The 14309-nt window shown below is 39.7% G+C and overlaps 1 protein-coding gene across 2 annotated transcripts; it reads left to right on the top strand.

Moving 5' to 3' along the window:
- Positions 1–449: 449 nt before the first annotated feature.
- Positions 450–13971, top strand: FKBP14 (FKBP prolyl isomerase 14). Of its 2 annotated transcripts, XR_008526814.2 has the most exons (5): positions 450–835; positions 4328–4479; positions 8005–8132; positions 8615–8836; positions 12271–12396. XR_008526814.2 is itself a non-coding variant. In NM_001133982.1 (4 exon segments), coding segments are annotated over 4 exon segments (636 nt in total). In that variant the 5' UTR covers positions 508–638; the 3' UTR covers positions 12430–13971.
- The last annotated feature ends 338 nt before the right edge of the window (positions 13972–14309 follow it).

A 14309-nucleotide genomic window follows, 5' to 3' on the forward strand; every position in this document is an offset into this window, starting at 1 on the left:
TTGTGAACCCTAAAGCAGTATGTCAGTCTTTACGGTTTATGAGCAATAGCAAAATCCTAGGATTGTGGCATCTTGGGGGGCCGCTCTCCAACGGCGACAGTAAACGAGTCTTTCCTGGAACGCCGAAGATTTCATAGGGCCCCGGGACTCTTCCTACCTCTCTCAGCGGGGTTCTTCACAGAGATAAATCAGCCGGAGGAGTTTCCGGTTGGCTCTGCGCCCCGCCCCTCTCCCAAAATCCACGCCGGTTGAATTCTGAAATCCGCCGGGCTCTAGGACCACACGGGATGATGCGCCGCTTGGCAGCTGCCCGGCTCTACCGGGCTGTAAATTCCATTGTTGCAGTGTCATTGGCTTGAGAGCTGCCTGAAGGACAGCACCAACAGCCAATGGGAGGCCGCTATTCCCAGGCGGCCGCGTTATAAGAGCCAGTCAGGCCCGCATTTGGGCTTAACTCTTTAAAGGTAGGTTCGTGACCCGTGAGAAAGTTGGTGGTAAATGTGCCACGTCTTCTAAGAAGGGGGAGTCCTGAACTTGCCTGAAGCCATTGTCCCTAAGCCTTGAACTACATTCTTAAATCTATGAAGTCGAGGGCCCTTTCGCTGCTTTTGTAGGGACTTCTTTCCTTCCTCAGCAACATGAGGCTTTTCTTGTGGAAAGCGGTCTTGACTCTGTTCGTCACTTCTTTGATTGGGGCTTTGATCCCTGAACCAGAAGTGAAAATTGAAGTTCTCCAGAAGCCATTCATCTGCCATCGCAAGACCAAAGGAGGGGATTTGATGTTGGTCCACTATGAAGGCTACTTAGAAAAGGACGGCTCCTTGTTTCACTCCACGTAAGTAATTATGCCCCGCAGGTAAAATAGCAATTAAGAATCCACTCACTTATGCCAGCTCTCCAGCAGGAAAGGTGGCCTGTACCTCGTTTTACCTCTTTTACAAAACCGAAATATCTTATTTCCTTCTTTGGGAAAGGAAATTGTTTAAAGCCAGTTTTATATAGCGAGCGAGGCCTTTGAAGGTCTTGTTGGAAACATGTGGTCTGGAAAAGGCTGTTAATTTTTTTATTATAAAAATTAGAACTAGAATCTTTGAAATATTGCAGAAATATATCTGGGTGTATAATTGGCTAATAAGTAGAAAAAGCCCAAAAGAATTATCATATCTCAAACTCCATTTCTTAGAGAAAATGACTGGATTCCATTTTTAATGTGGTGTAGGTGATGTTCACCTAAAACTTTTCACAGCGACTTCAAAAGCAAACTACACAATCACTTACTTGCCTGTTGAAGGATATACTAATGCCGTTTCACTGACCTACTTCTTTTGTTCTGACGGATGGCATTTTGGTCAAGGCACAGGACCATGATTTCAGTCATTTGCTTCTTTCTAGAGAGTCAGACTTCATTGATGAGGTGGATGTGGTTTTGGAAGTCTAGGTGAAGGATTTTCAGGTGGTTACACTATCATTTTTGATCTATAAACGAAGAAATTGGAACATGGAAATGGTTTACAGCCTAATGATTTTCAATTAGGCATCGGTTCCATTCATTCCATTATGAAAGTATTTAGTGAGCATTTCCTTGATGTTAAGCCATGTTCTGGGTGCCAGGAAGATTCAGAAATTTTGGCTTCTAATCATCTTCATCTATTCATTAATCTGTCCGTCTATCAAACTCTTATTGAATGGTCACAAGTCAGGTCCTGGAGACGCAAAGATGGCTAGAAGCAGGTTCTTGTCCTCTAACAGTACACCATGTACAGGCAGGAGAAAGACAAGTAAATAATGCAATGATATAGGGTACAGAATATTCAAAGTGCTAGCAAAGCGTAACTGGGCCTGGAAGTAGTTCGACTCCATGGGGTGGGGAAAGGGAAAGACTTCCCAGAGACCATAATTGAAATGAACCTTGGAAGATGGGTGGAGGTTTCCAGGGGGCAAGTAGGGAAGGATGTTGTAGGTAGAGGGAATAACATGAATTAAAAGAGTGAATCTTCATATCCCATCCTCCACCTAGTTTTCTAATAAACTGCCTTTACTGGGCATTCAGACCTGGTCTGTCTTGAGGGTTGGGGAAATGAATGGGGCTCTTCTCTGAACTGTTAGCCCTGGGAAAAAGTTCCAGAAAAATGGCTTGCCTTAGAATTCTCAACAGCCGTTTCTTCTTGTCAACTAGGTGAGTGCCACAGCGGATATTAAATGATGTGATTTGCATTTTGAAAATTGAGTTACATTGTTATTTTTAGTCTGATCTCTTTTAGACTCAGCCTGACTTCTTTCAGATCTCTGAACCAAAAACCTGTGCTGACTTTGATGGTAGCCATGGAATATTATTTAGCAGTTTGCTGCTAAGTTCTAATACCTGATGAGGGGACTGTTATCATGCAGCCTCCATGTAAATGGGTCAGAAGCTGCTAACTGTAGACATCATGAAGAAATACCATCAAATGGGCCGGGCGCGGTGGCTCACGCCTGTAATCCCAGCACTTTGGGAGGCCGAGGCAGGCAGATCATGAGGTCAGGAGTTCGAGACCATCCTGGCCAACATGGTGAAACCCCATCTCTACTAAAAATACAAAAGTTATCTGGGCGTGGTGGTGCACACATGTTGTCCCAGCTACTCAGGAGGCTGAGGCAGGAGAATCGCTTGAACCCAGGAGGCGGAGGCTGCAGTGAGCCGAGATTGCACCGCTGCACTCCAGCCTGGGCAACAGAGCGAGACTCCACTCTGAAGAAAAAGAAATACCATCAAATGATCAGTTTGTAAGCACATTTGCCATCTCTAGAACCATAGCCTATGGGATAAATTGCTTAGCCCTAACAAGAACTATGCTAAAATTGTAGTCAGTGATGAGTAGTAGAATGTTTCCTGCTTCTTTTTTCATTTCTAGCCTTCCCAAATTTTCTACAGTTGGCATTTTGTTACTTTGATCATTGGGCAAAATTACAGGAAAAAATGGCATTACCCAGATTTAGTAACCATGGTACTCATGAAGCCTAGTACAGTGACTTCTTTTTCTCACCTACAAGATATCCTTGAATAGAATATTTTCCTTATTGCACTGAAAGGGAGCTAGGTAGGGATCAGGCATTACTCAGCCCTCAAGCCTCCCTGTATGTAGTTCGGCAGGTTGGTTTTCCTAGGCTAGACTCTCTTCAGCTTATGAGCCAGGACATCCTATTTCCCTCCTCCCCAGTTGATAGGGTTCGGCTGTGGCCCCACCCAATTCTCATCTTAAATTGTAGCTGCCATAATCCCCACATGTTGTGGGAGGGACCCGGTGGGAGGTAATTGAATCATGAGGGCAGGTTTTTCCCATGCTGTTCTCCTTGTGATAGTAAATGTCTCATGAGATCTGATGGTTTTATAAAAGGCAGTTCCTCTGCACACTCATTCTTGCCCCTACCATGTAAGACGTGCCTTTGCTCCTCCTTTGCCTTCTGCCATGATTGTGAGACCTCCCCAGCCATGTGGAACTGCGAGTCCATTAAACCTCCTTTTCTTTATAAGTTACCCAGTCTCGAATATTTCTTCATAGCAGTATGAAAATGGACTAATACACCAGTCCTTGAGGGGCTACTCTTCCAGACTTTCCTATATAGCCCCACTGTAGACCCCTGAGGAGGAAACTGGGCTAGGGTCTCAGTGGGGATTTAGGGATGAAAAGCAGCCTTTTCTACCTGTCAGAGCCATCAGCAGGCCATAGCTAAGGAAAGTTTGTAAGCAGGATATAAGACACTGTGCTTCTCACTCTCCATATCTGTGTGCATATGGACCCACATATGTTGGCAGTAAATTCTCCTTAGCCTTTCAATCTCCTTCCCAAACTCAGCCATTTTTCCATTATTTTCTCCCTGTTCTGCAACTTAGTGGCCTTCCTGGGACAACATAACTTTGTGATTAAGACCTTGAACTTTGGAGTTAGGTTTAAAGACTGGAACACTTAACCTATGTTTTCTCATATGTACAATGGGGTAGTAATGGTACTTACATTATAGGCTTATTGTAAGGGTTAAGAGGCAAAAAATAAAATAAAATTTAGAATAATTCCTGGTATACAACAAATGTTCCAATGGTTGTTAATTGTTTTTATTATTTCCTCTGTCTTTCTTAAGCCCAGTCAAGTATGTGAAATTTGCATCAAGAAAGATGGGCAGTGAATTGAATTCCTATAAACTTGACTTGGAGGTGTGTGTGTGTGTGCAAATACAGAATAGCTGTATTTATTAATTTTTAAACTAATAACCACTTACTGGTGGGAAAATGCACTAAAGAAATTTTTTTAGAGTTAATAAGGAGTTCTAATGTGTTTTCTTTCTATCATAGTCACAAACATAACAATGGTCAGCCCATTTGGTTTACCCTGGGCATCCTGGAGGCTCTCAAAGGTTGGGACCAGGGCTTGAAAGGAATGTGTGTAGGAGAGAAGAGAAAACTAATCATTCCTCCTGCTCTGGGCTATGGAAAAGAAGGAAAAGGTAATAGTATTTCTGTATTTCTTACTATAGCACTAGAATTGTTCTCTGGATTAGGAGACAGAAGTTAGAGTCACTACAACTTTTTTTTTTTTTTCCTAGAAGTTAATAGGGGGTATGCATTCCTTTAGCAACTGTATTATGTCTTGATTATCAATTGAAATGGCCAGTTTAAGGCCGTAATGTCTAAATGGGCAACCATGCTAACAATAAAAAAAGAGCATTGAGGTCTATTAATACTGTTCACCAATATGGTGGGTTGTTTTAATTGTGATAAAATATGCATAAAATTTTTCATTTGAACCATTTTTAAGTACGCTGTTCAGTGGCATTAAATACATTCACATTATTGTGGAACCATCACCACTATCCATCTTCAGAATGTTCTCATCTCCCCAAACTGAAACTCACCAATTTACTTTAACAATGCAGAAAGAAAGATCCCTTAACATAAGTGTGTGGATGAGTTGAACATGTGAAATATAGATTATTAAAGTATTGAATGCATTTTAGATGTGCGTTATATATGGGTTGTACTTCATGAATATTAAGTCTCCCACAGCAAACTGGGAGTTCTTTTCATTCCCGTTTTAAAATTTATAAAGCTTTTAACAATGTATTTTAAAAAAATCATAGCGTGACATGAAATGAATTTAATTCTCCCTGTGTCACAAAGCAGAAGCAAGCTGGCTAGCTGGTCCGGACAGCTTTTGTGCTAGTTTTTCAGGGCAGACACATATACTGCTGTTCAAGTGAGAACCCCTGCAACTTTCCAAAGAGCTGCTTTGTGATATATATCAAGAGGTCTGGGCCAGGCATGGTGGCTCACACCTGTAATCCCAGCACTTTGGGAGGCCAAGGAGGGTGGATCACTTGAGGTCAGGAGTTTGAGACCAACCTGGCCAACATGGTGAAACCCTGTCTCTACTAAAAATACAAAATTAGCTGAACGTGGTGGCGTGCGCCTATAATCCCAGTTACTTAGGAGGCTGAGGCAGGAGAATTGCTTGAACATGTGAGGCAGAGGTTGCAATGAGCCAAGAACGTGCCACTGTACTCCAGCCTGGGGGACAGAGGCAGACTCCATCTCAAAAAAAAAAGAGGTCTGAAGATGTCTATATGCATTTATTCTATAATTCCTTCAAACCTAAGGGAATAGTTAGATATCAGGAAAAAAATTTGTGAACAGGGATGTCCATATTGCATTGTTTCTAAGCAAAAAATTGGAACTGTCCTAAGTGGTATACTGATAAGAATTTAGCTAAATAAAATATGGCCCAGTTATTTAAAATGGCATTTCCAAAGAGTTTAAAAATTATATCTGAAATGTGTGAGATACAGTGTTATATATAAAAGTAGAAAATAAACCTATAGTATATATGATAGTAAATATAGGAAAAAGTACATATACATAGAAAGTTAATCATAAGGAAATAAATAAGAATGTAAAAAATGGACTGTGATACTGGGAATCATATTTATTTCTGGTTTTATCATCCAAGTATGTGCTCTACAATGAGCATGTGTTACTTATGTAATGAAGAAAAAAAAGTTTAAGTAGTCATCAGAACCAGACAGACAACCACTCTGATATAGTATAAATACAGACTTCATAGCATCCTGAAGTCTAAGGTTAACCACTGACAAAAGTGAGGAGTCAGGATTCACAGCCCGTTTCCTGAGAAGGAAAACAGATGCCATATGGCAAGCATAATGTATTCCAAAATATACAAATCTATACAAATCTTGTTCATAGGATAAGATTTACTAACCAAATTCAATTATTCTTTTAGTTATAATCCTCTTTAGAGAAGAAAACCAAGTATCTAGAAAATTTTTTCTGATGCTGAGAATTTTTTCATTTTATCTTTATTGTCTCACCTTTAATATTTATATACAGTAGTCCCCCTTTACCTGTGGTTTCACTTTCTACAGTTTTAGTTACCTGTGGTCAACTGCAGTCTGAAAATATTAAGGTATTTTGAGAATGAGAGACAGATCGCATTCACATAACTTTTATTATGCTATGTTGTTGTAATTGTTCTATTTTATTATTTTTAATCTGTTACTATGACTATTTTATAAATTAAACTTTATCACAGATATGCTTGTATAGGAAAAAGCATTGTGTGTATGGGTTTTGGTACTATCCACGGTTTCAGGCATCCAGTGGGATTCTTGGGACATACCCCAGTGGGGACTACTGTACGTTGTATTAGTCCATTACTCTTTCTCATACTATATTTAACTCAAGTTTACTTCACAATAAGTAGAGATCTAAATTTGAGTCATTTCTTTCAAACTGAATGCCATGAAACTAATTTTTCTAATCTGTATTTAACACTAATTTTGTAGTCTTTTAGTACATGCTTGCATGCCTCTTTTGGAAAGATACCAGTTTTATCAACAACCTAGCGCATGTCGCATCTCTGTCTAGATCTGAAATGGTAAGCTTCAGCACACTTTATAAATCTTCTCTTTGGAATTTATGAATGTTCTTTCATGGAAATATGTGGGATGGGGGGAGGATGACTAAGAAATATTTAACATGTTTACACAGACCTGTATGTTAAATATAGTTATAAGGAAACAAGTTTGAGAAAAACAATTGTCCATACTCCACAGATGGGTGTTTTTGTTTGTTTGTTTCAGGTTCCTGGGATTTTAACAAAGCTCTTTTCACTTTTAAAGATTTTTAATCTCCCTTCTCAGAAATTCATTTTAATTTCTCCCCTCCCATGAAATGTCTTCAACATATATATAATGTTCTATATCAGAGGTAGTGTTTCCTAACTTTCTGAAATTGTTAAACCTTCCTGCATTATTTTTAAAGCCTGTGAGAAAATTATACCTCAATAACATGTATTGAGAGTTTACTATTTGTCAAGTTTAATGCTAAGTATTTTGCATGGATTTTTCTCCTTTTATCCTCCCAACAGACTCCTGAGGAGGAAATTTATTATCTGCATTTTATAGACGAGGAAATTGAGGCTTAGAGATGGGCAAATGTAAACTTCAGTCTCAGACAGTGTGACACCAGAGCTCACTCAATTATATGGGTAGAAATGCCTTCCAGTGGTAGAAATGGCAATACTGTATGTATTTCTAAGTCAGGACTTTCTGACCAAAAAGTTAGTTTATTACTTGTAATATACTTAACTCCGAATTATCTAAAACCCTTTAAGTCCTTCTTGACGTATAATATGTAATATATTAATTATATTAGAAATGTAATACCTAAGCCATTAGGTACATCTCTGTGTATGTATATGCATTGTGTGTATGTGTATTTACATTTTAATTGCGAAGCCAAAGATAGAATGCTTTTGCTCTGCTAGTTTATATTATTTCTTCTTTTACTCTATTCTATTTTAGTAAAATATAATATACATAATTTTCATCATATATGACAATCTTAGGAAGGCTCTTTAATTCAGTTAAAAAAAATACTTTGTCCATTACCATAAATTTTCTATTATTAAAACTTTTGGCTCTTTTAAAACTTTCTGACTTCTTTCCTCATGTCAGGTAAAATTCCCCCAGAAAGTACACTGATATTTAATATTGATCTCCTGGAGATTCGAAATGGACCAAGATCCCATGAATCATTCCAAGAAATGGATCTTAATGATGACTGGAAACTCTCTAAAGATGAGGTGACCTTTCCTTCTTCCTACTCCTCTTTCTACTTTTCTTTGGTTGTTTGGGGTTTTGTTTTGTTTTGTTTTTGTAACTCACTGTTTAAATGAATATGTGTATATTTAAAATTTACTTTTATTTAGGTAACATTTACTTGTAAGTTTTCTTAAAATACCGATGCTTTGAAAGTGGACTTTTTCATAGTAAATCATTGTTTTGGAGAGAAATATATTAAGACTTAAAAAGCACCATTCAATCTTTTGCTTTTCTCTTCCCAATGCTTAGGGTTCACTGTATCTTATCCTTACCTTTGGGTCTTTGAAAGAACCATTTTGCCAAGACAGTTTCCATCTGGAGTTACTGTATAAGAAGCTAGCTGTCCTGAGAAATATCTCATGTGGACAGTTTCTGTTAAAACTGCAGACTGGCTGTTAAATACATCTTGTAGTGTTTTCCTGGCAATTAACAGCAAGCAACTTACGTGTTCTGTTTTGTTCAGGTTGCCCCAGAGAAAGAGACCCCAGCCTGGGTTTTACACAGCAGGGCTCCAGCCCCATCAAAGTCTGAGCCTTTGGGTAAAGAGAAAGGAAGAAGTGGCTTCTCCTTATAATTCGGCCATTGCTACACATACCTGTCTTAGTCTGGCTGCTGCGGGGAAAGAAGTGGAGGGAGATATTTATTCCTGCTTTTTATCTACTCACACTCCATTCTGTCCTGACTGGTCAGATATCAAGTTCCTTTCTATGCTTTGATCAAATTCATTCTAATGGCCAGGAAATGATTAAGTCTTGAATAAGCCAAATTGTTATGAACCAGGGGTTCATGATCCACAGCCACTAAATTTATAACACCTCATAGTGTTACGAGTCATATGCCTTTTTCTTCCATCCAAGATAAATTTTAATTCCCTTTCATTAAATAATTTTGAATATATAACACAGTCACATGGTTCAAAACAAAAATATATTTATTTATTTATTTATTTCCTGAGACGAAGTCTTGCTCTGTTGCCCAGCCTGGAGTGCAGTGGCAAAATCTCGGCTCACTGCAACCTCTGCCTCCTGGGTTCAAGCAATTCTCCTGCCTCAGCCTCCCAAGTAGCTGCACCATCACGCCTGGCTGATTTTTGTATTTTTAGTAGAGATGGGGTTTTACCATGTTGGCCAGGCTGGTCTCAAACTCCTGACCTCGTAATCTGCCCACCTCGGCCTTGCAAAGTGCTGGGATTACAGATGTGAACCACTGTGCCCAGCAGAAAGATATTTATTTAAAACTCTTGGCTGGGTGAGGTGGCTCACACTTGTAATCCTAGCACTTTAGAAGGCTGAGTCAGGAAGATTGCTTGAGGCCAAGACTTCAAGACCAACCTGGCCAACATAGGAAGACTTTGTCTCTATTATTTACTGTTTTTGTTTGTTTGTTTGTTTGTTTTTTAGACAGAATCTCGCTCTGTTGCCAGGCTGGATGGCAGTGGTGCGATCTCAGCTCACTGCAGCCTCTGCATCCCAGGTTCAAGCGATTCTCCTGCCTCAGCCTGCCAGGTAGCTGGGACTACAGGTGCACGCCACCATACCCAGCTAATTGTCATATTTTTAGTGGAGACAGGGTTTCACCATGTTGGCCAGGATGGTCTCAAGCTCCTGACCTTGTAACCCGCCTGCCTCGGCCTCCCAAAGTGCTGGGATTACAGGCGTGAGCTACCGCATCCAGCCTATTATTTACATATTTTTAAAAGTCTTTCTCCTACCCACATCCTCTTCTATTCTATTATCCCCACATCCAGTTTTATTAATTACTTTTTTCTTTCTTTCTGTTTTTTTTGTAGAGATGAGGTCTTGCTACGTACAGGCATGCACCATTGCACCTGGCTCAGTTTTATTAGTTTCTAATATATCCTTCCAGTGTTTCTTTCTGCAAATCCAAATACATACTCTTATTTCCCCCTTTCTTACACAAAAGGAAGCAAACTATACATACTGTTTTGTCATTTTGCTTTATTCACACAATATATCCTAGAAATACATTCTACATTAATCCATAGAGTTTCATCATCTCTCCCCTACCCCCTTTTTTAACAACTGCATTAAATCACTTTAACTTAAAAATAAATATATACTATATGTGTACTTCTTGGAAGCTGGGGGAGAGAGGATTTGAAATTGCTGGTCTAAACAGAAGGAAGAGAGGTGATGTAATTAAAACTGAAAATATAGGCTGATTTGCATTGTGGTGAATCTTGTGGGAAATCGAAAACAATATTTATATTTTTAAATATCTGAATGAAATGAAAATGGAGGCCAGGCATGGTGGCTCACACCTGTAATCCCAGCACTTTGGGAGGCTGAGGCAGGCAGATCTTCTGAGGTCAGGAGTTCGAGACCAGCCTGGCCAACATGGTGAAACCCTGTCTCTACTAAAAATACAAAAATTAGCCAGGCATGGTGGCAGGTGCCTGTAATCCCAGCTACTAGGGAGTCTGAGGCAAGTGAATCGCTTGAACCTGGGAGCTGGAGGTTGCAGTGGGCCGAGATCACGCCACTGTACTCCAGCCTGCGTGACAGAGCGAGACTCTATTTCAAAAAAAAAAACAAACAAAACAAAAAAACAAATGAAAATGAAAAATTGTAGTCTAGGCACTTATCAGGCCTGACTTTCTGAGATTGGAAGGTTGTGATTAGACTCAATCAGTGTGGCATGATCATAACCAAACCCAAAAGACCCACTACTTGCAGACATTTATTCAAGTCAAAGATGCCACTATTTAATCTAGTTTTAAGAGAAGTGTCCATGGGGTGCAGTGGCTCATGCTTCTAATCCCAGCACTTTGGGAGGCTGAGGGGGTTAGATTGCTTGAGCCCAGGAGTTCAAGACCAGCCTGGGCAACATGGTGAAACCCCATCTCTACAAAAAATATAAAAGCAAGATGTGGTAGCGCATGCCTGTAGTCCCAGGTACCTGTGAGGCTGAGGTAGGAGGATTGCTTGAGCCTGGGAGGCAGAGGTTGCAGTGAGCTGAGATGGTGCCACTGCACTCCAGCCTGGGTGACAGAGCAAGATTCTGTCTAAAAGGCCGGGCACAGTGGCTCACACCTGTAATCCTAGCACTTTGGGGGGCCGAGGCAGGCGGATCATGAGGTCAGGAGGTCAAGACCATCCTGGCTAACATGGTGAAACCCCGTCTCTACTAAAAATTCAAAAAATTAGCTGGGCGTGGTGGCAGGCGCCTGTAGTCCCAGCTACTCGGGAGGCTGAGGCAGGAGAATGGCGTGAACCCGGGAGGCAGAGCTTGCAGTGAGCCGAGATTGTGCCACTGCACTCCAGCCTGGGCGACAGAGTGAGACTCTGTCTCAAAAAAAAAAAAAAAAAAAGATTCTGTCTAAAAAAAAGAAGAGAAATGCCTGGAATTTAGATTCAGATTAAGAACAAGTAGTATGCTCTCATTGGGTGTTTTCCAATAATATAAGCCCTATATGAGGATTGTATACATGACATAAGCTTTATCTCTGCCTTTGAGCAATATATATATATATATATAGGGAGAGTTATATATATATATATATTTTTTTTTTTTTAATTTTTTAATTTTTTATTTTTTTGACAGAGTCTCACTCTGTTGCCCAGGCTGGAGTGCTGCAGCACAATCTCGACTCACTGCAACCTCCGCCTTCCGGGTTCAAGCAATTCAACCGCCTCAGCCTCCTGAGTAGCTGGGATTACAGACACATGCCATCATGCCTGGCTAACTTTTTTTGTATTTTTAGTGGAGATGGGGTTTCATTATGTTGGCCAGGCTGATCTCCAACTCCTGACCTCAAGTGATCTTCCCACTTGGGCCTCCCAAAGTGCTGGGATAACAGGCATGAGCCATCACATCTGGCCCTGCCTTTGAGCAATATTTTGTGTCTCCACTGTAGCAGTTTAGCAACAGTTTTTTTAAGGGAAAAAGTTTCGTATTATTTTTTAATTATCATTAAAACTATGTCATAAAATGGCTGTTTAGAAGTTATTATATTTAGTTCATTTAACTAAATATTTCATTTAACTTATATTTAGTTAAATGAACTAAATATAATAACAGTCCATGTCTGTGATGTTGATTGGCTCAATGTGGGTATCTTATGAATCCAAGTTATTAATGGGATCTGTTATTTTGTAGGTTAAAGCATATTTAAAGAAGGAGTTTGAAAAACATGGTGCGGTGGTGAATGAAAGTCATCATGATGCTTTGGTGGAGGATATTTTTGATAAAGAAGATGAAGACAAAGATGGGTTTATATCTGCCAGAGAATTTACATATAAACACGATGAGTTATAGAGATACATCTACCCTTTTAATATAGCACTCATCTTTCAAGAGAGGGCAGTCATCTTTAAAGAACATTTTATTTTTAAACAATGTTCTTTCTTGCTTTGTTTTTTATTTTTATATATTTTTCTGACCCCTATTTAAAGAACCCCTTAGGGTTTCTAATACCCATTTCTTTCTGGTAAGTTATTGGGAAGAAAAAGCTAATTGATCTTTGAATAGAAGACTTCTGGACAATTTTTCACTTTCACAGATATGAAGCTTTGTTTTACTTTCTCACTTATAAATTAAAAATGTTGCAACTGGGAACATACCACGACATGAGACCAGGTTATAGCACAAATTAGCACCCTATATTTCTGCTTCCCTCTATTTTCTCCAAGTTAGAGGTCAACATTTGAAAAGCCTTTTGCAATAGCCCAAGGCTTGCTATTTTCATGTTATAATGAAATAGTTTATGTGTAACTGGCTCTGAGACTCTCCTTGAGGACCAGAGGAAGACGGTTGTTGGACCTGACTTGCTAATGGCTACTGCTTTACTAAGGAGATGTGCAATGCTGAAGTTAGAAACAAGGTTAATAGCCAGGCACGGTGGCTCACGCCTGTAATCCCAGCACTTCGGGAGGCTGAGGCGGGCAGATCACCTGAGGTCGGGAGTTCGAGACCAACCTGACCGACATGGAGAAACCCTATCTCTACTAAAAATACAAAATTAGCCGGGCGTGGTGATGCGTGCCTGTAATCCCAGCTACTCAGGAAGGCTGAGGCGGCGGAATCACTTGAACCCGGAGGCGGAGGTTGCGGTGAGCCGAGATTGCCTCCATCCTGGACGCTCTGTCTCAAAAAAAAGAAAAGAAACACGGTTAATAACGTATAAATATGTATGCATTGAGACATGCTACCTAGGACTTAAGCTGATGAAGCTTGGCTCCTAGTGATTGGTGGCCTATTATGATAAATAGGACAAATCATTTATGTGTGAGTTTCTTTGTAATAAAATGTATCAATATGTTATAGATGAGGTAGAAAGTTATATTTATATTCAATATTTACTTCTTAAGGCTAGCGGAATATCCTTCCTGGTTCTTTAATGGGTAGTCTATAGTATATTATACTATAATAACAGTGTATCATAAGATAAAGTAGTAAACCAGTCTACATTTTCCCATTTCTGTCTCATCAAAAACTGAAGTTAGCTGGGTGTGGTGGCTCATGCCTGTAATCCCAGCACTTTGGGGGCCAAGGAGGGTGGATCACTTGAGATCAGGAGTTCAAGACCAGCCTGGCCAACATGGTGAAACCTCGTCTCTACTAAAAATACAAAAATTAGCCAGGCGTGGTGGTGCACACCTGTAGTCCCAGCTACTCGGGAGGCTGAGACAGGAGATTTGCTTGAACCCGGCAGGCGGAGGTTGCAGTGAGCCAAGATTGTGCCACTGCACTCCAGCCTGGGTGACAGAGCAAGACTCCATCTCAAAAAAAAAAAAAAAAAAAAAAAAAAAGAAGCAGACCTACAGCAGCTACTATTGAATAAATACCTATCCTGGATTTAAAAAAAGAAAGAAAAAATTATAATTTTATTTTAAATTGGCTTTTATCTTTAATTCTTTTTTTAAAAGTTATCAAATCTTCGTGTTCTAAGAATAACCCTTTATAAGTTTACAAAATGATATTAAGTGCATTATTATCTTTGATTTTCATGGCTCTGAGTCATAAAACAAGCTGGTGGATCTCACTGCATAATCTTGCAGGTAGCTCTGAATTGCCTCAAAAACCCTGAACAACACGAGGTTCCAGATGGGTTTTACTTCTTTCATTCGTATTTACCCCCATTTGTTGTTTAAAAAGAATTATGAACAATTATTACATCATATGTAGACCACTTTCAC

The sequence above is a fragment of the Pongo abelii genome, chromosome 6 (assembly GCF_028885655.2).
Source record: "Pongo abelii isolate AG06213 chromosome 6, NHGRI_mPonAbe1-v2.0_pri, whole genome shotgun sequence".
NCBI lineage: Eukaryota > Metazoa > Chordata > Mammalia > Primates > Hominidae > Pongo > Pongo abelii.